The 24,514-nt window shown below is 42.4% G+C and overlaps 1 protein-coding gene across 11 annotated transcripts in view; it reads left to right on the top strand.

The window, feature by feature from the left end:
• The window catches only part of LOC101086571 (coiled-coil domain-containing protein 170-like), a 64,758-nt gene that overhangs the window by 32,022 nt on the left and 8,222 nt on the right, over positions 1-24,514 (top strand). For 7 of the 11 annotated variants that reach the window (XM_019833119.3, XM_045060059.1, XM_023255759.2 and 4 more), the window contains 5 exons: positions 2,976-3,111; positions 6,094-6,294; positions 12,764-13,003; positions 14,292-14,507; positions 17,556-17,835. In XM_019833119.3, coding sequence (XP_019688678.3) covers positions 2,976-3,111; positions 6,094-6,294; positions 12,764-13,003; positions 14,292-14,507; positions 17,556-17,717 — 955 coding nt within the window. In that variant the 3' untranslated portion in view covers positions 17,718-17,835. Of the gene's footprint in view, positions 1-2,975; positions 3,112-6,093; positions 6,295-12,763; positions 13,004-14,158; positions 14,508-17,555; positions 17,836-24,514 lie in introns of those variants that run through there. The other 4 variants (XM_045060057.1, XM_019833124.3, XM_045060058.1 and 1 more) reach the window with 3 other exon arrangements.

The following is a 24,514-nucleotide window of genomic DNA, read 5'->3' as shown; positions in this document are numbered from 1 at the left end:
TGGAGAGTTCTAGCAGGTCCCCCTGCTGTCTGTTAGAGTTCTAGGACTGGCTCTTTTATATTTGGTTCCTCTTTTAAACTGTGGCTTTTCTGTGCCCCACGGTGTCTGAGGCTGGTGTGGGCCAGGGGCATGGGGCTTGTTGACATGACAGGCTGGCCATGGAGCCTGGACCCTGTCCTATCTGCTCCATCCAGGTAGAAGGGGAAGGTAAACCATGGTGCTCCCCAGCCCCTCTGACCCAGCAAAAGCTTTACCTGTTCCCACACTGCCTAGCGAGATTCTAGACCTAGCTCCTTTACACCCTAGCTGCTCTTTTAAACCGTGGCTTCTCCTCCGTGCCTCAGGGTGTCTGGGGCTGGTATGGGCCCAGGACCCAGTGGGCCCAGGCTCGCTGGGGTGGCAGGCCAACCAGGGGTTTGGAACCCTGCTCCCATCCACATCCCCACCGTGGTGGAGGGGGAGCACAGACTATGCTACCCAGAGAGAGTTCCAACAGCTCTCTCACCACTGGGCAAGGTTCCAGGGCCAGTTCCTCCACATTCCAGTTGCTTTTCCAACCTTCAGCTTTCCCTCCAAGCCCCAGGGCATCTGGACCTGGTGTGGGCCAGTGACCCGGAGCTTGCAGGGGTATCGGCTACTCTGTCTGTCCTGCCTCTCCATGTGGTCTCCCCATCCTCTGTTGTACAGAAGCTGCTCAGTCAGCCCTCAGCTCCCCCTAGGGCAGAATTGCTGTATAAATAGTTGTAGACCTGGTGCCTCCATGGAGGAGGTGAGCCCAGGGTCTTCCCATGTCACCATCTTGGACTGGAACCTCCTCTAGTGTTTCCTATAAAGCATTTCTTCTGACAGCCTTTCTGTTTCTTCTTCTTCTTCTTTTTCTGAAACTATATTATTTCATTTTCATTTTTTGAAGGTCATTTTTTGTTTTGGTTTGTGTTACTGAGTACAAAATTTGGGGTTGCCAGTATTTTTTTCTTTCAGCACTCTAAGATGTCATCTGGTTATCTTCTGACGTCTATAGTTTCTGCTGAAAAGTTATTTATCAGTCTTATTGTTGTGCCTTTGGAGGTAATAAGGTGTGCTTTTTATTGGTAGCAATTTGACTATGATGTGTCTTAGTGTGGCTTTCTTTGTATCTGTCCTGCTTAGGATTTAAAGAACTTATTGAATCTATCAATTAGGTCTTTCATCAGGTATGGAGTCTTGGGAATTATTTTTTCAAATACTGTTTTTTCCCATTCTGTCTCTACTCTCACTCTAGGCCTACAGTTATAGGTGTGTTAGACCTTTTGAGCGTCTCCTGCATGTCTCTAATATAATCTTTTAAAAAAAATTTTTAATGTGTTTATTTTTGGGAGAGAGGGACAAACAGATCATGAACAGGGAGGGGCAGAGAGAGAGAGAGACACAGACTCTGAAGCAGGCTCCAGGCTCCGAGCTGTCAGCACAGAGCCCAACATGGGGCTCGAACCTGCAAACCATGAGATCATGGCGTGAGCCAAAGTCAGACGCTTAACTGACTGAGCCACCCAGGCGCCCCTCTAATATAATCTTTTCAATTAAAAATTTCTGTTTGGGGGGCGCCAGGGTGGCGCAGTCGGTTAAGCGTCCGACTTCAGCCAGGTCACGATCTCGCGGTCCGTGAGTTCGAGCCCCGCGTCGGGCTCTGGGCTGATGGCTCGGAGCCTGGAGCCTGTTTCCGATTCTGTGTCTCCCTCTCTCTCTGCCCCTCCTCTGTTCATGCTCTGTCTCTCTCTGTCCCAAAAATAAATAAAAAACGTTGAAAAAAAATTAAAAAAAAAAAATAAAAATTTCTGTTTGGATAATACAGGTAATTTCTTTTAACCTGACTCAAATTCACTAATTCTGTAAGCTGCAATTCTTAGACAGGAGAGGATCAAAAATACACAAACAGCAACAAACAAAAATATGGAAGATCGGCTGAAACTTTGACTTAGCTATGGGTACAGGGTAGAAAATATTAACAATACCTAGCAATTGATAGGTAATCAAAACAAGAACCACACACACACACACACATACACACACACACACACACACACACACACACACACACCAAATAATTAGCTATTTGTATATTTGATAATAAAACAAGTTTTTACATATGTTCTTCTCTATTGCTGCATCATTATTCGAATTCCCTTTCCTCTCATTAAATCCCAGTGGAAGAGCCATCAGATGTTATTAAAACAGGAGTCCTCGTATCTCTGTGGAACCTCCTGGCCATCACAATGTTACTAATAGTGGCAGGCAGATATTCATGCTCAAATTTCTCCATGAAAAAGATGGTTTAAAAATTAACCTTCCCCAGCAGAACTACTAGAGGACCTAGCACTGTATTGTTTTCATCTCTATTTCTCTGCCATTTCTAGTTTCTCCCTAGAAATAGTTGGGTAACCACACAGCTCTTTGCAAAAGTACATTTCTAACTTGATACATATATTTAATATATTTTAAGTGGGGATTGCTTCTTTAATGATTATTATTTTTTAGAAGTTTATTTGGAGAGAGAGCAGGGGAGGGTCAGAGAGAGGGAGAGAAAGACAGAATCCCAAGCAGGCTCTGCACTGTCAGCGCAGAGCCCCACATGGGGCTTGAAATCACAAACCGCAAGATCATGACCTGAGCTGAAATCAAGAGTTGGACGCTCAACCGACTGAACCACCCAGGTGCTCTCTTTCATTATTTTTTTTTAATGTTTATTTATTTTTGAGATGGGGGCCGGCTGAGAGAGAGAGGGAAACACAGAATCTGAAGCAGGCTCCAGGCTCTGAGCTGTGAGCACAGCGCCCGACAAGGGGCTTGAACCTACAAGCCATGAGATCATGACCTGAGCCAAAGTCGGATGCTTAACCCACTGAGCCACCCAGGCACCCCAACTTTAATTATTTTTAATTTAAGTTTGAAAATTGAGTTGGTTTCATGATATTGTTACCCACCCATATTTTACACAGAGTCCATCTGTTTGAAAGAGAAAAGGCAGAGCGGAAAGCAGGCCTTTTGGAGGAAAAGTTAGCAGGTGTTAATGGATTCACCCATCATATGAATATGAAAGGACAAGAAGATTCCTTGGATAGTTTCATGATGCAGGTGAGAATAAATATTGATTTTTCAAGAAACAGGATTTGCAAGACCTCGTGTTACTCTGAGAGATAATTGGCAAATGTTTAGTAGGTTGTTGGTCTGCTTCTGATCCTGGGGGGATGGGAAATGGGGGGCGTGGGGATGTTGGGGGGGAAATCAAAGGAAGCTGTGCAGTATGGTTGACCGAAAGCCTTTCCGAGGTACAGAGAGTAATCACAAGGTGGATCTAAGGCCTCTGTGATAGAACCCTAAAAGGGATTGGAGCTGAGCGAGACCTGGGAGGAAGCGGTGGTGATAAGAGAATGAAATGTCGGTGTTATACATTTCTGGTGTGGGTTACCTCCTGCTGCTGCCAGCAGCTGGATTTTGGGCTCTGAATGTGTGTTGAAGGGCGGTGTAAGCAAAAGTCATTGAAACCGAGGCACAGAAATCACAAAGCTAAACTGGCAGATCATCTGCATTTGACCTTGAAATCTAGAATTATGGCATGAGTTGGGTTTAGAAGGAAGAGATGAGCCTGGTCACTAGTAGAAAGCAATTCACCGGATGAGTAGAGGTTTCATAGAAGAATGTTGGAGGGTGGGAGCCAGGGAAGAAATACAAGCATTTTTGTTTTGTTTTGTTTTGTTTTGTTTTGTTTTAGCCCTGACTATTTATAATGGAAGCAGGATGATTACAGGAGTACAAGGGAAAGGTTGGGGGAAAGAAGTGTGACTTCTTTCATTTGTACATCTATACATCTACATAGTCAAAGTTGTTGTTACTAAGTGACGTTATAGAACCATGATGAAGTCTTTGTAGAAATATCTGTTGCCCTCCCAACTTTTCATTAAGTGTCTTAACATTCATTGATGGTCCTTGCCTGAATCAGTTATTTCATTAGATAGAAAATGATGATTTTTAAATTTCTATCATTCCTTCTACATTTATTAGCTCAGAATTTTCTCTTTTTTTTTGTTTTACATTTTTAATGTTTATTATTTATTTTTGAGAGAGAGAGGGGCAGAGCACGAGTGGGGTAGGGACAGAGAAAGAGGGAGACACAGAATCTGAAGCAGCTCCAGGCTCTGAGCTGTCAGCGCAGAGCCCAATGCGGGGCTCGAACCCACAAACTGAGATCATGACCTGAGCTGAAACCAAGAGTCAGATGCTTAACCAACTGAGCCACCCAGGTACCCCCCAGAATTTTCTATTAAGAGTTTAACTTCATAACTGAGGCTATTTGGTTAGCTGCTTCTCTAAGCTAAATTTCCTGTGTTCTCAAAACAATTTCTTCGTACAGTCATTTTAATACCTGTTGATATTCCAGTTTGCTCTTTTGAGCATGCCCTCGTCTGTCTTATGACTCCATAAGTCTTTATTTCTTTGGAGGACCTTTCTCCTGAAGTCTTGTATTATGACTATATTTATATTTCAAGAAAACAAAAGGAAGTCAATGTCTCCATATTAAATTCCAAATGGGAAGTTTCATGTGTGTTGGCACGTTTAGGATATAGGGGAAGCTATCCTGACCAAGAACTTGGAGAGAGACAACATTTTTCACTCTGAAGGACCAAAAGATGGGCAGAAAATTTGGGATAAATGTCAGCAAGATTCAATCCATAAGGAAAAACAAAAATATGAGTTGGACAGACCTTTGTCTTCTTCCGGCTGGGAAACAAAAACTGTGCGATGTTACTGTCAGAAATTCCTCAGTCGGTTGGCTACTCTTCTGAGCAACAGTGTTGTCCCCACACTAGCCACGGAGGAAGCTGTGAAAGAGAGGGTTCAGGAAGTTGGTGCAAATGAGCAATCTTGGAAGTCTGTTAAGTGTATTGACAGACAAGCCACCCTTTCAGATTTGTTTCTTTTAACATGTGGATTTTTTTATATCAGCCGATTTAGTAAATTCTGTGGCTCTGAATTTTAATTTTGATTTCATTTTTATTACTACAATATAAAAGGGAAGAGGATGTCCATTATTACAGCAGAGGTAGTATAGTGTATTTGTGAAAAGTAGAGGGCCTCAGTATGAGTCCCAGCTCAGCCATTGCCAGCTGTGTGCTCTTGGGCCGGTTCCTTATCCTCTCTGTACCTCGGTTTCATTTGTAAAATTTGGTGGAGGGGGGTGGGGTGGGGGCTGGGAGGGCACAGTTCCTGTCTCACAGAGTGGTAAGGATTAAATGGATTAATACATGATAAATGCTTACTACAGTTCAGTGGAAGGTCAACGAATGCTAGCTTAAAGATAGTGGTATGGTGGGGTGCCTGGGTGGCTCAGTCGGTCAAACGTCCCACTTCCTCTCAGGTCATGATCTCGTGGTTCGTGGGTTCAAGCCCTGTGTCAGGCTCTGTGCTGACAGCTCGGAGCCTGGAGCCTGCTTCGGATTTTGTGTCTCCCTCTTTCTCTGTGCCTCACCTGCTCTCTCTCTCTCAAAAATAAATAAAAATTAAAAAAAAATAGTGGTATGGTGAAGATATATATGTGTCCATCATGACTAAATACTGGTCAGTTCAGTCAATGGGGTAAAATACATTGTCAAGTCAGTCATTTGTTTGAATATACTGGCCGAATCTATCAAAAGATTGAACCGGCAAGTTTAAGTGGCTATATATCTCCTTGTCATGTCCACATGATTTTAGTAAAATTTCATGCCTCTTCGCCCTAAAATTCAAAGTTAGATACTGCTTAAATTCAGTGTGTCAATAAAATCTGCTCAGTCTGTTTGTTGGAGAGTTCCAATTTTTTCTTTTACTTTTTGCTTAAAATTCATTACACAATTTTATTTCTCAATGCTAACTAAGATGTCTGATTTTGTATATCACACCTTTCAATTTCTTTTCCTAAAACCAGCTTCTACATGTCAAATCTTAGAAGTCTTCCCCATTCACCTATTTAGTAATGTAATGTCAGCACAATGTCAGTGTCAGTAGACCTCACACATAGTTTTTAATTGAAACAGAGGTCACAGACCATCAGGAGCTTTGTCTGTCCTTTTCTCCCCACAGAGGACAGCAGGTCTGCAGCAGGAAATCCAGATGCTCACCAAACGGCTGGAGCAGCTATGTGGCCACTCTGAAGAAGCCGTTGGAGAATTCTCCCAAATGGAAGAAAGGCAGAGGGAACAAAAAAGACCCTTGAAACGTATGGAAGGAAACACTGCTATTAATGACTTTTTTCAAGAGAGATTAGAATTGAACAGGAAAAAAGTAAGAATTTCTATATATAAAGCATTTCTTTGACAATGAAAATGATCGTATTTTATGGTATCATCTAACGTTTAAAGCTGTTGATAATATTAGAAAAGGAAGGAAAATTTGCTACAAACTTTTAAACCTTCTGTTTTTATCAAAAATCCTCTCCTTGGAAAGCCTGGGCAGCTTAATGGATTGGGCATCTGACTTCAGTTCAGGTCATGGTCTCGTGGTTCGTGGGATCCAGCCTCGTGTCGGGCTCTGTGCTGACTGACAGCTCAGAGCCTGGAGCCTGCTTCAGATTCTGTGCCTCCCTCTCTCTCTCTGGCCCTCTCTTGCTTGCGCCCTCTCTCTCTCTCTCTCTCAAAAATAAATAAACATTAAAAAAAAATCCTCTCCAGGGGCGCCTGGGTGGCTCAGTCTGTTGGGCGGCCGACTTCGGCTCAGGTCATGATCTCGCGGTCTGTGAGTTCGAGCCCCGCGTCGGGCTCTGTGCTGACAGCTCGGAGCCTGGAGCCTGTTTCAGATTCTGTGTCTCCCTCTCTCTGACCCTCCCCCGTTCATGCTCTGTCTCTCTCTGTCTCAAAAATAAATAAACATTAAAAAAAAATTAAAAAAAAAATCCTCTCCTCTTTCCATATCTCTCATTTCTCTAAGATGCACACATTTGGTATTTATTATGAGGGCATTTGTTAATGTAGTTCTTAATGTGCTTTAAAAAGCCGATTCGAAGGAAAGGAGCTCAAGGGAATGACTGTACAGGTGGAGCCTCAGGCACCGTGTTCCCCAGAATGTCAGGACACGAACTGTCAGTGTCCCGACACAAACTGTGAGATCATGATCTGAGCCAAAATCAGGAGTCAGATGTTCAACTGACTGAGCCACCCAGGCACCCGTAAAATGCTATATTAAATTTTAAGAATATTCAATTAACACATGCTTTCTGTAACTCTTGAAACCAAGTGAAAAGTTTTTAAGAAAACAATAATAATTTCCCCCAGCCTTCTTTCTGCCTATTTTACCCCAGTAAACAGCAGTATATATATCTTCTACAACTATTGCCATGGTTATGGAAATAGTCAAGTACATGTATGTAGGTACTTTTTATCAAACTGGGACTGTGTGGGGGCACCTGGGTGGCTCAGTAGGTTAAGCATCCGATTCTTGGTTTCAACTCAGGTCACCATCTCAAGCCCTGCGTCGGGCTCTGTGCTGACAATACGTGGGATTCTCTCTCTCCCTCTCTCTGTCCTTCCCCTGCTTGCACCCTCTCTCTCTTTCAAAATAAATAAACTGGAAAAAAAAAAACTGGGACTATGCTAGTGAAATACTGTTCTTACACAGTAAAAAGTAAGTACCTCATGGTTTTTCCTTAGGTTAAAAGAATGGATTTAACTCATTCCTTTAATAGCTACATAGTATTCCACCGAGTATATATAACTTATTTATTTGATTAGTTCCCTACTGATGGACTACTAAATTATTTCCACCTTTTATGCCATTACAAATAATGTAGCAATAAATATATTTATACATATGTCTTTCCACATTGGTGCTTTCTCCCCCTAGGCGATTGAGTTCTAGATATGAAATTATAGGATCACAGTGTATGAGTATTTTAAATTTAAAAAAAAAAAATTTTTTTAACGTTTATTTATTTTTGAGACAGAGAGAGACAAAGCATGAATAGGGGAGGGTCAGAGAGAGGGAGACACAGAATCTGAAACAGGCTCCAGGCTCTGAGCCATCAGCACAGAGCCCGACGCGGGGCTCGAACTCACGGACCGCGAGATCGTGACCTGAGCCGAAGTCGGCCACTTAACCGACTGAGCCACCCAGGCGCCCCTTTTTTTTTTTTTTTTTTAGTATTTTAAATTTTAATAGCCACTGCCAAAATACTACCTTCCAAAAAGCAAGAGTTTCACTTTCCAAATAGAAATGCCTGAGTGCCTGCTGCTTCTTCACAGCCTAACCAGCATTGGATGATGTCATTCTTTGAGAGAGAGAGAGTTGGGTTAAAATAGTATAGTTATAACATTTACCTGATTACTAGTAAGGCTGAGCACCTTGTTTTTTGTTTGTTTGTTTGTTGGCTTCTTGTATTCCTTTGCTTCCCTACTCCTCACAATTTGGACCTCATATGCAGAAGGTTGAGTTAATCAAACTCTATGGTTCATAACACACTATCTTGGGCCATGGAAGAGCTTTCTCTTATTTATTTACTCCTTTTAAGTCTATTTTCCCATTCCCTCTTCCAAAAGAGATCAATCTAATGTGTTTAATGTGTATCTTTTTGTCTATACTATGTGGGGGTTAGGGGTGCTGACACCTTCCCCATGTAGTTGAAAGGTCCCATGTATAATTTTTGACTACCTCAGAACTTAACTACTAATAGCCTACTGTTGACCAGAAGCTTTGCTGATTACATAAAGAGTCAATTAACACATATTTTGTATGCCATATTTATGTATATGGTATTCTTATGATAAAGTAAGCTAGAGAAAAGAAAATGTTAAAAAAAAGTCATAAGAGAGAATACATTGTACCATGAGAGAGTACTGTACCATGTTGATAAAAAATTTGCATGTAAGTAGACTCACACAGTTCAAACCCACGTTGTTCAAGGGTCATTTGTATATGTTCTTTTAAATAAGCTTTTATTTTGTTATTTATTTATTTATTTACTTACTTATTTAATTTTATTTTTTAAAATTTATATCCAAATTAGTTAGTATACAGTGCAACAATGATTTCAGGACTGGATTCCTTAGTGCCCCTTACCCATTTATCCCATCCCCCCTCCCACACCTCCTCCAGTAACCCTCTGTTTGTTCTCCATATTTATGAGTCTCTTATGCTTTGTCCCACCTCCCTGTTTTTGTATTATTTTTGTTTCCCTTCCCTTATGTTCATCTGTTTTGTCTCTTAAAGTCCTCATATAAGTGAAGTCGTATGATACTTGTCTTTCTCTGACTGACTAATTTCACTTACCATAATACCCTCCAGTTCCATCCACGTAGTTGCAAATGGCAAGATTTCATTCTTTTTGATTGCTGAGTAATACTCCTATATATATATATATAGCACACCTGTATACTCCAATACTCCAATATATATAGCACACCTGTATCCCTTGGATAAATACCTAGTAGTGCAGTTGCTGGATCATAGGATAGTTCTATTTTTAGTTTTTTGAGGAACCTTCATACTGTTTTCCAGAGTGGCTACACCAGCTTGCATTCCCATTAAATTATACTTTTATATATGTATTTTAATTTGCATAAATAGTACTGTGGTGAAATCTCATTCTATTGCTCAGCATTATATATATATTTTAAATATTTATATTGAGAGAGAGAGAGAGAGAGAGAGAGAGAGAGAGAGAGAGAGAGAGAGAATCCCAAACAGGCTCTGTGCTTTCAATACAGAGGGTGACTCGGGGCTTGATCTCACAAACCATGAGATCATGACCTGAGCCGAAGTCAAGAGTTGGATGCTTAAATGACTGAGCTACCCAGGTGCCCTCAGCTTTATATTTTTAAGATCCACATAGTATTGCTATTTTCTCATCTAGTTCATTGCTTGTGTCTACTGCGTGGAATTCTACAGTGTGCACATGGGCCATGATTTGCCTGTCCACTCCTCAGTGACAAGTACCCCAGTTACCTCTGTCTTTCTGCCACCACAAATACTGCTACCAACATCCTTGTACAAGTCGCCTTAAGGACCTGTGAGAGAGTTTCTTAGGGGTGTTTGCTCAAGATTGGAATTGGTGGTTCATTGGGTAGGTGGACATTTAATTTGATTAAGTACTGCCAGTCGGCTTTCACAGAACAATAGTCCCACCAGAGATACACGAGGGCTCTTGAATCTCCACATTCTTGTCATTTCTTGGCATTAACCAGCTTCCTAAATTTTCCTATCTTGGGGGGTATAAAGTGTTGTTAATTTAATTTGCATTTCTCTAATTAGTGAGTTGGAGCATTTCTTTTATCTTTTTTAGTCTTTTGGCTTTTTAGTCTTGGCCTGGATGTTTCCTTCACCCATTTGCCGATTTGGGTTCCTGTCTCTTCTTGTTAATTTCCAAAACCGTGTGCATGCCTTCCTCACCCTGCTCAGGCTGTTACCCTCCACGGCAGGTCACCTCTCCACCCGGGCTCTCCTTTCGCCCTGCTCAGGCTCTGAGCCCCTCTGCAGGACAGCCCATCTCTGTGTCCACTTCTGTCAGCCCGCTTGGGTCACAGCTTTTCTCTTCTCATTCTGGTGCCTACCTTGTCTTGCCCATCTACCAGCACGAGGACTGTATTGTCCAGAGAGGAAAAGAAAGGAAAGGAAGAATAAGAAGAGAAGGAATAAGAGCACCTGCTTTATGTTTAACCTTTCAAATATCCTGATAAACGTGCTTAAACTATAATTTTTCTGTCAAGAGGTACTTTAGCTTTGTGCCACAAGTATTGACATGGACTGCTTTCCTTATTTTTCATTTTAAACATAGTAATACATTTTTAGGTTTCCAGATGCATGGGATTTAAGATTTTTGTCTTTTATTACAACATGCTGGAAGTACATGATCCTTGAGAATTTATTGAGACTTCTTACATGGCTTAATACTGGATTGATTTTGGTAACTGTTCCACGTGTGCTTGTAAAGAATGTGTTCTCTGTTTGTTGGGCATAAAGTTCCATAGATAGTTAATGCTCATATAATTCATATGGTTCAAATTGTCAGTATCTTTAATTTTTTTTCCTTGATTCTGAAAAAGTATGCCAAATTTTCCAAGTATAATTCATTTTATTTATTTATTTATTTATTTATTTATTTATTTATTTACTTATTTACTTACTTACTTATTTATTTTGAGGGGCAGGGGCACAGAGAGGGAGAGAGAGAATTCCAAGCAGGCTCTGCACTGTCAACGTGGAGACTGACACAGGGCTCAAACCCATGAACCATGAGATCATGACCTGAGCTGAAACCAAGAGTCGGATACTTAACTGACTGAGCCACCCAGGTGCCCCTTTACTAGGGTTTTTTGTTTTCTGGTCATGATTGCATATTATTGTTTTCTAGAAAATAATGTATTTCTTTTAGATTTTCAACTTTTTGCCACTGAATTATAAAATATTCTTTTAGAATTATTTTCATATAATCGCCTCTCGGCCTTTTGGCTAAGATCAAGTGTAGAATTATTTTCATATTTTCTGTGTCTATGCATTCTGTATGTTTTTCCTTCCTAATATTATGTATTTTTTACTTTCTCTCTTTTCTCTTTAACCAGGCTTGCTTGGGGCATCTATTTTATTCTTCCAAAGAACAGTTGGGTTTTTTTTTTAATACAAACGTTATTATCTTTTGATTTATATATAGTGAAAATATATGGTATTTTTATTCAATTTTTATCCTCTCTTTTTTTCTGGTACTAATTTTATAAAGTATAGATTATTAGAAAGAATATAATTAAAATCACAGTAATCCTAGCACTGTAAGATAAGCAGTGTTAAAATATAGGTATAATTCTAATATTTTTCCATAGAGAGGCACCTGAGTGGTTCAGTCGTTAAGCATCTGGTTCTTGATTTCGGCTCAGGTCATGATCTTGCAATTCATGAGATCGAGCCCCAGGTCTGGTTCTGAGCTGACAGCATGGAGCCTACCTGGGATTCTCTCTCTCTCTCTTGCTCGCTGCCCCTTCCCCACTCATGCTCTGTCTGTCTCTCTCAAAATAAACAAATAAATGGGGCGCCTGGGTGGCGCAGTCGGTTAAGCGTCCGACTTCAGCCAGGTCACGATCTCGCGGTCCGTGAGTTCGAGCCCCGCGTCGGGCTCTGGGCTGATGGCTCGGAGCCTGGAGCCTGCTTCCGATTCTGTGTCTCCCTCTCTCTCTGCCCCTCCCCCGTTCATGCTCTGTCTCTCTCTGTCCCAAAAATAAATAAAAAACGTTGAAAAAAAATTAAAAAAAAATAAACAAATACTTAAAAAGAATATTTTTCTATACCTATGTTAACATAATTGGTAGGCAGAGTTTTTCTTAATCCTCCTTCCTTCATTTAGTTGTAGCATTAATATTTTCTTTTAGTAAATATTTTTGAAGCTTGACTTCCAGGGAATGTATAATCAATAATATGTAAGTTTTTGGCATTTGCACTGTTACTACTTTTTTGTGTTCTAAATAATGTAAAGAATATATTTGCGTAAGAATCTTTACTAAATATTTCCTTATAATACATTCCTTGAAAAGCTGATCTCCTCTGTTACCATCCGATGTTTATGAAATTGTCTACTTACCTGTGCCCTTGTTAGCACTGAGCCACCCCTTATATTGTCATACTTTATTTTCCAGATTATTTTAATAATGCATATTTATGGTGAAAAAAATTTACTTATATAAGTATTACTGTCTGCAGTTTATTAGACTAGAGTAGATGTGGTATGCTAGTGTGGAACACCACCTTAAAGCACAACTTCTTTATTTCAATACTGTTGATTTCTGCAAAGGAAAACTCTGGGATTAAGAATTCATGGATAGCAGAACATGGCAAGATATCCAAACAGCTAGAGAAAGACAATGAGCAACAAACACTATTGAATATTCAGCAGAATTTGCAGAATGCTGCGACTCAAAGATTAGAGGAGAAAATTCAGAAACTTCAGAAACAGCTGAGTGATTTGAAATTGTCAAATAAAAGTATGAAAACTCAACTGACAAGAGTAAACGTCCTTAAGGTAAGTAAAGGAAGTGAGCTTTCAAAGATTCACTTAAGCTTTGGTCTTGTTACTATTTTAGCTGCATGTTTCTCATTGAGTTAAAAAGCATCCTTATATACACACATAAGAATATATATTGGATAATAAAATTAGATGCATGCAAATCTACCATTTATCTTAAGAACGAGAGCATTATCGGGGAGCCTGGGTGGCTCAGTCGGTTGAGCATCCAACTTCGGCTCAGGTCATGATCTCGCGGTTCGTGAGTTCGAGCCCTGCATCAGGCTCTGTGCTGACAGCTCAGAGCCTGGAGCCTGTTTCAGATTTTGTGTCTCCCTCTCTCTGCCCACCCCTGCTGGTGCTCTCTCTCTCTCTGTCTTTCAAAAATGAATAAACATTAAAAAAAAGTTAAAGAACAAAAGCATTATCAACTCCACTGAAGCCATCATGTATTCTCTTCCCTACTTCTCAAAGGTAACTGGTATTCTAAATGTTGGGATTCTAGAACCCTTGCTTTTTTTTTATTTTTTTATTTTTTTATTTTTTTTTAACGTTTATTTATTTTTGAGAAAGGGAGAGACACATCATGAACAGGGGAGGGCCGGAGAGAGGGAGACACAGAATCTGAAGCAGGCTCCAGGCTCTGAGCTGTCAGCACAGAGCCCGACGCGGGGCTCGAACTCACGGACCGAGAGATCATGACCTGAGCCGAAGTCGGCCGCTTAACTGACTGAGCCACCCAGGTGCCCCAGAACCCTTGCTTTTTAAGTTTTATTTTGGACTTTCTTATTGGGGTAGTAGTTAAAAGTTTTACTCATTTGGGGGGCTCCTCTTTGGATCTTCTCCATACCAAGCTTCGCTGTACTATTTCAAGCATACATTTGATTCCTTAAACCAAAGGTGCACTAAATACTTATGGATCAATGTGTTTTTTTTCCCATTCTATCACAATATTTATCTTACTGCAAAGCCAGTTATTGTCTGTATTTCTGAATTTGGCTAGCAGAGGCTGTAAGACTTTTGAAGGCATGGAATACTCGTTAAACGTCTTTAAATCCCAAGTGTCTAATTGATACAGGTGCTCAGGACTGTTGGTTATTGATGAGTTTGATGGCTAAGAAATGTTCTCTTAATTCATAAATTATGGAATTTTCTTTCTTTTCCGTATATCAGGTCAAAAAAAACACCCAAAACAAAACAAGAAGAAGAAGGAAAAGAAGCATGGGTTATACCATGCATCTTGTCTATTATTTGGAAAAGATCTAATCACAGCCACCTCCCTTCCCCCAACCTTATACCCTCACAGGACAAAACAATTGAAAAGCTCAGGCAATCTTTAACAAAAGCTGAACTAACGCAAGGGAAGACAGTTATGAAAACAGACAACTTGAAAACTACATCAGACTCTGCCAAGACAGAGGAAAGAGGAGACAAAGAGAAAGTCCATCAGATGTTAGATGCCATCAGTCCTGAGCGCTACACAGCAAAGAGCACGCTTGATAAAGTATCAGGACAACAAGAGGTTTGTTTTATTACTTTAGTAAGATTCTTTAAGTCGAAGTGATCAACACCCATCTCAACTTAGACTCTAGGCCAGACAAAAAGGACGTTGTTGGCTTATGGAATCAAAGGTGAGTTAAACAGCCAGACCTCTGAGAGGGCCCCAGGATCAGCGCCTGGAGCCTCATACGGCTCTTTTCACCATCTCTGCTTGGCTTCGCCATGTATGTCACCTTGCTTGATATTTAGAGATTCTGTGACAGGAGAGAGAATCCCAAGAAAGTGTCTTATAAGCCCAGCTTAGATCAAATGCCTATTCCCGGTAAATCCTCCGTGGCAAAGGAGGGGATATAGGATTATTTTACATTAGGTTTGCATACACATCCTCCGATTAACCGGTGACGAGGAGGAAAACGATGTGAGAGATTGGGAGTTCAGGGGAACCCACGTGTCTGGGGCTGAGTCACTTTTAGGAAAAGAGGGTGGTGCTTCTAAATTTGCTTAGATTTCCACTGCATTTACAGAGCACATGTTTTCGGAGAATTTTTTAAAGGCTAACTGGTAATTTTGGGCTATTGTGAGATTATATGCCGCCTGTCCATTATTAGTTCTTACAAAATATGTAACTTTAGAGATTACCTTAAGAAATTCTTAAAACACAAAATCATGATATGATTTGGCTTTTTCTCTTTTTAAACTTCTGCTTATGTATATTCTTGTTTTTATTCTTCTCGATGTTCCTTATTATATTTTCAGTCAGATCTCTTCTACTTTGGGTACTCTGTAGCTTACTCCTTATCTCTGAGATGACTTTGTCATGTTCTTGCCTGACTTCAACCTGACCTCACATCTTATCCATGAGACATCTTGGATATCTTTTTTTGTCTATTTGTATTCTGAATACTGTATTTCTGATTCAAAACAAAGGTCCCCCCCCCCATGTCTGCAAATCCTTGTTTGATATTTAATCCATACCGGGTATTGTGTCAAACATGTTTCTTTTGCTTCATGGGAGTTCTTTGAAGCGGGGGGGGGGGGGGGGGGGGGGGGGGGGGGGGGGGGGGGTCAGGGCAGATTTTCATTCACCTGACTAGTTTGGAGGAGGCTATTTTCTTCTTAAGGAAATTTGGATGGGGGCACCTGGGTGGCTCAGTCGGTTAAGCGTCCGACTTGGGCTCAGGCCATGATCTCACGGATTCGTGGGTTTGAGCCCCGCATCGGGCTCTGTGCTGACAGCTTGGAGCCTGGAGCCTGCTTCAGATTCTGTGTTTCCCTCTCTCTCTGTCCCTACCCCACTGGCACTCTGTCTCTCAAAAATAAATAAACGTTAAAAACTTTTCAATACAAAAAGAAATTTGGATGGATATTATTTGCCATTTATCTATTCACTTTAAGATCCTTTTAATTGTCCTGCCCTCTCAGTTTTAGGTGTTTCTACTTTACGTAGTTACAGGGCAGGTTTTACTTACTTAGTTTCTTAACTCAATACTACCCTCTTGTGTTGGTACAGTAAGTGCAGTTTCTAAAGTTTACCACCTCAAGTCTTTTACGTTGAGGTGTGGGGGGGTTTATGTGATGTCTGATTTTGCAGTACATCTCGTTTATAGAAATCACTCATTTCCCACTGTTTGCTTTTCTCTTTTCCTTTATCTTTAAATCTCCAAGGAACACCTTACCCTTCCAAGTATCTCTTTCTCCCCTCAGAAACCTTGTCCTTCACAACTGCCCATTTCGGCTAATGTGTTTCCAAGGCCCTCTCTTTTCCCTCTCACTTGCCAGGGTTCTGACCCACTAGGTCTTGGACTTCTCAGTATTTCCTCATTTATGCATTGTCCTATTTCTGGGCCGCCCCTGGAGGCCAGCTGCATCCTTCAGCCTGGGCTCATGATTTATGGGTGATTAGAGCTGCTTTCCTTATAAGGGAGGAGGGGTGGAGACAGATGGATTTTGGGGACTGCTATTACCATAAACAAGTCTGAAATCAAAAAAGGAATTACCTTAGAGATGAAAAGCAGCAATAAAATTAGGTTTAGTCTATAAAGTATAAAAATAAAACCTTAGGAGCGCTTGGGTGGCTCAGTCGGTAAAGCATCCAACTCTTGATCTCAGAGTCATGAGTTCAAGGCCCATGTTGGGCTCTGTGCTGGGGGTGAAAAAGACTTAAAAATAAAAAGAAAAATCTTAAAATGAAAAGGACATTTTCTTTTTTTTTTCGCGTTTATTTATTTTTGAGACAGAGACAAAGCATGAACGGGGGAGGGTCAGAGAGAGGGAGACACAGAATCTGAAACAGGCTCCAGGCTCTGAGCTGTCAGCACAGAGCCCGACGCGGGGCTCAAACTCACGGAGTACGAGATCATGACCTGGGCCAAAGTCGGCTGCTCAACCGACTGAGCCACCCAGGCGCCCCTGAAAAGGACATTTTAAATAAAGAGTTCTTGTAATAGAAGAGACCACTTTCTTTCTTTCTTTTTTAAATGTTTTTATTTTTTTTTTTTTAATTTTTTTTCAACGTTTTTATTTATTTATTTTTGGGACAGAGAGAGACAGAGCATGAACGGGGGAGGGGCAGAGAGAGAGGGAGACACAGAATCGGAAACAGGCTCCAGGCTCTGAGCCATCAGCCCAGAGCCCGACGCGGGACTCGAACTCACGGACCGCGAGATCGTGACCTGGCTGAAGTTGGATGCTTAACCGACTGCGCCACCCAGGCGCCCCAGTTTTTATTTATTTTTGAGAGAGAGAGAGCAGAAGAGGAGCAGAGAGAGAGGGAGACAGAGGATCCAAAGTGGGCTCCGTGCTGAGAGTGGGAGAGCCCCATGTGGGGCTTGAACTCATAAACCATAAGATCATGACCTGTGCCAAAGTCCGACGCTTAACCCACTGAGCCACCCAGGCACTCCAAAAGAGACCATTTTTCTATCTTAAAAATACAATTTGAATGTAGAATGTTACATTTCATAGAGAAATGTTTAATAAGACTACATTTCTGATACCGATTTTATTGTACATAATATGTAGGTGACTGAAACTAATGGTATGACTTGATGTTTTGGGTGGTTTTTTGTAGCTGACTGATTTTCGAGAAACTATTATGAAGATGTTGGGATTTAACATGAGAACAGCAGACAAGGAAATCATCAATCACCTAAGGCTTATTATACAAGATTATAAAGCATCTGACAAATCAAAGGTTGCTTCTCACTCTGAGACTGGACAGGATAATGAATAAAAACGTTCTGTCTTTTTCATTACTCCCGACAAGAACTCAGTAGATACGGGCATCTCCTGTAGCATCTTGAATGCAGCTATGTTATGAATAAAATGCACTGGGAATTTCTCACCTTTGATATTTGGCATTTAACTTTTCTTTGTCATTGTCGTGTTCTACACATTTATTTATGGTCTAGTCTAGATTGTTACTTGCAATATACAATATCTAATTATATTTATTATTAATTGTATTTTCAGCAGGGTATTAATCAGGACCTGTGTTCTTAGTTGTAATATTTATATTTATAGTTAACAGCCTATTTATTTCTAGAGTGAACAATTTCCTGGGTATACCCGCTTACAAATCCAGGTACAGTTGTGTTCTATACTTTGAATCTGTCTTATCTATTTGATTAACTGAGAGTGTGAAAATCAGATACGAAACGTTGAATGGTAAAAAAAGTCATTAAGAATACTTACTTTTTAAAGGTTTTTAAAAAAGTTTATTTATTTTGAGAGAGAGAGATCAAGTAGGGGAGGGGCAGAGAGGGAGGGAGAGTGAGAATCCCAAGCAGGCTCCGCACTGCCACTGTGGAGCCCCATGCAGAGCTTGACCTCACAAACTGTGAAATCATGACCTGAGCCGAAATCGAATTCGAGTCAGACACATAACTGACTGAGCCACCCAGGCACCCTGAAGTTAATGGCTACATTTTAAACAATTATAACTTCTTGGGGTGCTGAGTGGCTCAGTCAGTTGAATATCTAACTCTTGATTTCAGCTCAGGTCATGATCCCAGGGTCATGGCATCAGGCCCCATGTTGGGCTCTGCTCTGAGCATGGAGCCTGCTTGGGTTCTCTCTCTTCCTCTCTCTACCTCCCCTGCTCATGCGCACACACACGTGTGGGCTATCCCGGAAATAAAATGAGGGTGCCTTGATGGCTCAGTCGTTGAGCATCTGACTTGGCTCAGGTCATGATTTCATGCTTTGTGAATTCGAGTCCCACACTGGGTAAGCAGGAGCCCCAAATTGGGTGAGGCTGCTTCTCAATCTCAATCTCTCTCTTTCTCTCTGCCCCTTGCTTACTTACACCCTCTCTCTCTCTCTCTCAAAATAAATAAATAAAGTTATTATAATTTATTATTTATTGCATTTAAAATAGGAAACTGTTCCTCTTCCAAGGTAGTTTTAGACTTATCCAAAATGTCCTCCATAGGAACAAGTCAGAATCTGGACCCTCAGTATCTGCTGTGGTCATCTAAAAATATCTCCTGTGGAGCTTAGTTTTAGAAGAATCTTCAAGGTGGAAAGAGTCAGGTTATACTGGAGCTTAGAGAGGTTGTACTTTGGAGAAAATGATTATCTTGAATACTCAATCAAGGACTGTTATGCCCAGAACTCGTGATCCCCAAAGACAACTAGGGAGCCCAGTCCGATGCAAAAGCAAAAGAGACTTTATTCGACCTAGCTCGAGCTCAATCCCCTACCTGCACCGACGCATCGGTGAGAAGCCGGAGAGAGAGCGAGTTTCAAAAGGACAAAGGTTTTATTGGGGCCTAGGGGCAGTTGGTGAGGTAATGGCTGTGGCCTCAGCCAATTGGCTGGGGAAGGGTCAGGGTCCTGTTACGCAGGTCGCTGGGCGTGTTTTGATCGGAAAGTTTGAACGGGTGACCGGGAGATTACTCAAGGGGAGGAGGCGTGGTCAAGGTGAAGGACACAGAACAAGATGGAGTTGGTAGGCCCGCCCTTTCAGGACAAAATGAGAATTGCAAATGTTTCTAAATGGTCATGGCTGTGGTTCTCACATTGTGTGACAGGACACTCTGGTGTACTGCAGGGATCGTAGCATGCCATAGCTTATTCCAATTAAAAAAACATTTTTTAAGGGGTGCCTGGGTGGCTCATTCGGCTGAGCATCCAACTTCAGTTCTGGTCATGATCTTGCAGTTCATGAGTTCGAGCCCCGCGTTGGGCTCTGTGCTGACAGCTCAGAGCCTGGGGTCTGCTTCAGATTCTGTGTCCCCCTCTCTTTGCCCCACCCCTGCTTGTGCTCTGTTTCTCTCTGTCTTTCAAAAAATGAATAAACATTAAAAAAAAAATGTTTTTTTTTTATTTTTTTTATTTTAGAGACAGAAAGAGTCTGCAAGCAGGAGAAGGGGCAGAAGAAGAGAGAGAGAGAGAGAGAAGGAGGGAGAATCTTAAGCAGGCTCCACTTGATCCCATGATCCTGGGATCATGACTTGAGCCAAAATCAAGAGTTGGACACTCAGGGGCGCCTGGGTGGCTCAGTCAGTTAAGCGTCCGTCTTCAGTTCAGGTCATGATCTCATGGTTCACGAGTTTGAGCGCCACGTCGGGCTTTGTGCTGACAGCTCAGAGCCTGGAGCCTGCTTCGGATTCTGTCTCCCTCTCTCTCTGCCCCCCCCTCATGCTCTGTCTCTCTCAAAAATAAATGAACCATTTAAAACAGTTAATAAAAAAAAAAAAAACAGTTGGACGCTCAACCAACTGAACCACTCAGGCACCCCAGAATATTTCAAATTTTAAGGGAAAACAGTGATACATGACATTTGCCAGGAAAATACTTGAACTATCAGCTCCAAGTAGTTTCATAGTTTCAATATTGGATCACTCTTCATTCCTTTTGATATCATATCTTTGTGATGGAAACTGCCCGAGGCTTCTCAGGACACATAAATTTGATGCCAAGCAGAGGCCAGTAGTTGGTGGAATCACTGCCTGGGAAGTTGACTCCAGGCTTCTGACTGCAACGCAAGCAGCTCACTTAGCTTTCCTCTCAAAGATTACCTTGGGCCCTGGCAAAACAGGAAAGGCAGGGATGCCCTGTCCAGAGCTTCCACCCGCAGCCCAACCTGCTGAAGCTGTAAGAACCACCTTCTTGTTCAGGATCCCCCCAGGGCCATGGCCCAAGGTCAGCACCTGCTGCGGCTTCAGCAAACAGGGCTGGGGGGACTGTATCCCCTGCTGCCCAGAGCTCCCCTTTTCTGAGGAATTGCGAATACTACCAGTGCCTAAGGTCATGATTTCCATGAAAATAAAGGTGCCAAGGTGTGGCAGTTTCTGAAAGAGCCATTTTATAAACACATTAAAGAAAGATCTTCTGTAAATACAAAGAGGCCTTAGCCTTAATGCTGCTTTATGAATTGTGTCAGTAGTAACTGATTGTTCAGCCATGGAGCAGTGTAAAAGGTTAGCTATATTAATCTTTTTTTTAACTTACACATACTTGATTGAAAGCCTATATGGTACATATGATGTTTGATATAGTTGACCTCAGCTTTTTTTTTTTTTTAAGGTTTATTACTTATTTTTGAGAGAGAGACAGCGAGCAAGTGGAGGAGGGGCAGAGAGAGGGGGGGACAGAGGGTCCGAAGCGGACTCTGGGCTGACAGCAGCAAGCTTGACGTGGGGCTCGAACTCACACTCACAAACCGTGAGATCACGCCTTGAGCATGAAGTCAGACAATCAACTGAGCCACCCACGTGCCCTTAGTTGACCTCAGCTTTGTTCACATTGACTTCAGTGAGCTGCATTTGGGCTTTCTGTGCTTAACATCGCCTACTTGCTGCTGTTGTCATTGGTTTGTTTCATTTCAGGAACATGGTGGGTACTTTCAGGGAAAATCCTATTTTTAATTCCTTCTCTGGCAATTCTTTCCTGGATTCTTAGCTTTACATAATTATACCTACAATGGGAACCAGCATCCTAAAGGCATGAAGATGAGTCTTACTCCAACATCACATGATCTTCTAATTCTACTAGTTAACAAGAAATGTCCAGCCACAAGAGATCCCAATGAACTTGGTGATAATCAGATCCTGTGCACAGGAAACGTTTTTGACATCTAACATTCCTAGGAGCTTAAAAGGCTTCCCTTTAGTAGACCCGCTGGGCTTCAGTGCATCAGCCATGGACTCCAGTGGCCCCCTGTGGCCCCTGGCTATGCTAATTATTTTTTTTCTTTTCCTTTTAGCTATGCTAATTCTTGAGTAGACAAGGGAGAAGGACCCTTCTAGCATCCGGAACTGTCTTTATGAGAACTGCTTTCAATCCTGTGGTCAAATCACTACCACATTCTTCAATGTTGAGAACTGGGTTTAGCTTTAAGGCTTCAGATAAGTAGTTCTCAACTTCAGGATGTATCAGAATCATCTAATGAATTTAATTACCACTGCGCCGCCCCCGCCCACCTCCCCACACCCCCACCCCCGACCATCATGAGATACCAGTTTGGTTAGAGAGGTATAGGGCTGAAGGCTGGATATTTTTTCAAAGAGCCCTAAGTCTATGAATTGACAAAACTTCTTTGGGAAGCAGTTGTGGCAGTGTATTTGTTTCCTGTTGCTGCTGTAACAAATTGTCCAAACTTTGTGGCTGGAACAATATTTATTATCCTACATTTCTGGAAGTCTCATCAGGTGTTGGCAGGGCTACATGTCATTTCTGGAGAGGAGAAAATCTATTTCCTTGCCTTCCCCAAGTTCTAGAAGATGCACATCCTCTTGGCTCATTGCCACCACTTTTCACCTTCAAAACCAGGGACATCAGGCCCTCCCAGCCTTCCTCACACTACCATTTCTCTAGTTCTCTCCGTCCTGTTTCCCTCCTCCCCTTTTAAGTACTCTTGTGATTACACTGGCCACACCTGGACAATCCAAAATAATTATTTTAAAGTCAGCTGATGAGCAACCTTAATTTCCTTTTGCCAGGTAAGCCCAAAATACAGATTGCAGGGATCAGGATATAGACATTTTGGGGGAGCCATTATTCTGCCTACCATAGTTCACATGTACCCAAACTGAATACATGCATGGCTTTAAACAGGCAATTCTACTCCTACATATATACCTACCTAGTAGAAATGCATAATAGATTCCACAAAAAGACATTTACAGATTATGGCAACATTGTTGATAATCGCCCCAAACTAGAAACTGCCCAAATGACCAAAAGTAGAGTTAACGATGACAACCAGATCCACTAGCTAAGCAATCAGATCTCCTTCGTTTGTGGGATAGGGAGGGGTCAACTGGATTGATGAATTTTCTTAGGGGCCAAACTAGAAAGTGACTCTAGGTCTAAGACTGGGGATGTGGCAAATGGAAGACAGCATGAGTTTGAGGAGAAATGGTAAATTTATGGGCCTCCACTTAGCAGGCAGTAAAACTCTTAACAGTGGGGAAAGCAGCGGCCTGGAAGGAGAAAGTTCTTGTTGCCTATCGGTTATTAACCAGCCTTCTAACCCTTGGTCAAGTGTTGGGTTGAACAAAAAATTTTAAAATTGACCTCAAAATTAGGAAGTGTGGCCTGGATTTCTGACTTGTGACTCTGGGGTTTCAGGCAGCCCAATTGTTGCAGGATTTTTTTTTTTTTTTTTTTTTACCTCAAAACCCAGGGTTCGTTGTCTCGCTGCTTTGAAGAATGAAGAGGTGGACATGAAGTGAGCAGCAGGCAAAAGTTTATTGGAGTATAAGATCAGAAAGGAAGAATAGTATGGAAGAAAGCTCTCCTTACAGAGAGGGAGCATTCCAAAGTGAGTGCCCCCGGAAAATAGGCAAGGACCTTTGTTATATAAGATTCTGGTCACCCTCTCTTTCTCTTCCCCCTTGTTCCTTCTCAGGTTCTACCCTAACTGGCTTGATAGCTCTACGAGCTGGGTTGTCCATTGCTGATTGGCTCATTTCCATTGTATGTCTATGACCATACCATTCCTTGCGGGTCATAAGTTTTATGGTACTGATTTTTAGTTAGGTCTTTGATCTAATTCCTGAGGGAATCCTGAGGGGGAGTAGCTGGTGTCTGTTACATTCCAAAGAGGAACCTTATGCCTGAGGAAGTTTGCTAAGGTCAGACACTCCCAGCATTGTTCCAAAATAGGTGTTTTTCCTCACCCTGAGACCTCAGGTCCTGACCTTTCCCTCTCTGCCTATTGTATCCCATCTTTTCCCAATCATACAACTAGCCTAGCAGCAACATTTTTCGGGTCAAACGGAGCTTGTTAACCCAAGACAGGAGCCAGCAGGCATAGCCAGGCACTTTCTGTCCGGAGACCTTTCCCTCAAATGAAAGGGCCATTTTCAGGCGTGAAAGGCTGGGAGATCAACAACCTCTCTCCGGGCCTATGTGCAGTGTCCCCTTCAGCAAAAGAGGGACCATGAGGACCACCCTACTCTGAACGCTCGCCCGCGGCCCAACACATGCTAGCAACAAGTGCAGCTGCTTCTACGGAAACCACGTGCTTGGGCAGGAGTCCCATTCAAGATTCTACAATGGATGCGGCCAAAACGCAGGGGGGATCCTTTCCCCGGCTGCGCGCAGCAGCCCCGCCCGTCATTAGCTACGGTGCAGACGACCCGCACTACTGCGCCTGCGCCGCGCCGCGCGGAACTGGGCTGCGCCGGGGATGCTGCGCCGGGCGGGAACGGAAGACGCTCGTAATCGGGGCGGTAGACGAGCGACGCTGAAGGCGGAAGTGGGCGAAAAAGACGCAGAGGACCTTGCTGGTGACTCGCTGGCGGAAATGATTGGAAGGTGGAACAGCCGTTTCAGTTCGCGCCTTCGTGTGGGGCGGGGACCTCGCGATTCCAGCCCAGCCCAAAGGAGGGGCGGTCTCGCGGGAGAACAGTTTCGCGCGCGCGGGAGCGGGGCACTGGCGGCCAGGGCGTTCCCGGCTGCGCGCGGTGCTCACCCCGGGGGAATTCTGAGCGAGTTCCCGCGCGGGCAGGCTGTGGTGGCGCCCACAGCCCCAAGTCCGAGGGTCCGGGCGGCCCCCGTAACCGTTTTAAAAACTCA

The sequence above is a fragment of the Felis catus genome, chromosome B3, assembly GCF_018350175.1.
Source record: "Felis catus isolate Fca126 chromosome B3, F.catus_Fca126_mat1.0, whole genome shotgun sequence".
Lineage (NCBI taxonomy): Eukaryota > Metazoa > Chordata > Mammalia > Carnivora > Felidae > Felis > Felis catus.
The sequence above is the reverse complement of the archived record's forward strand: the minus strand, read 5'-3'. Positions and strand labels throughout refer to the sequence as shown.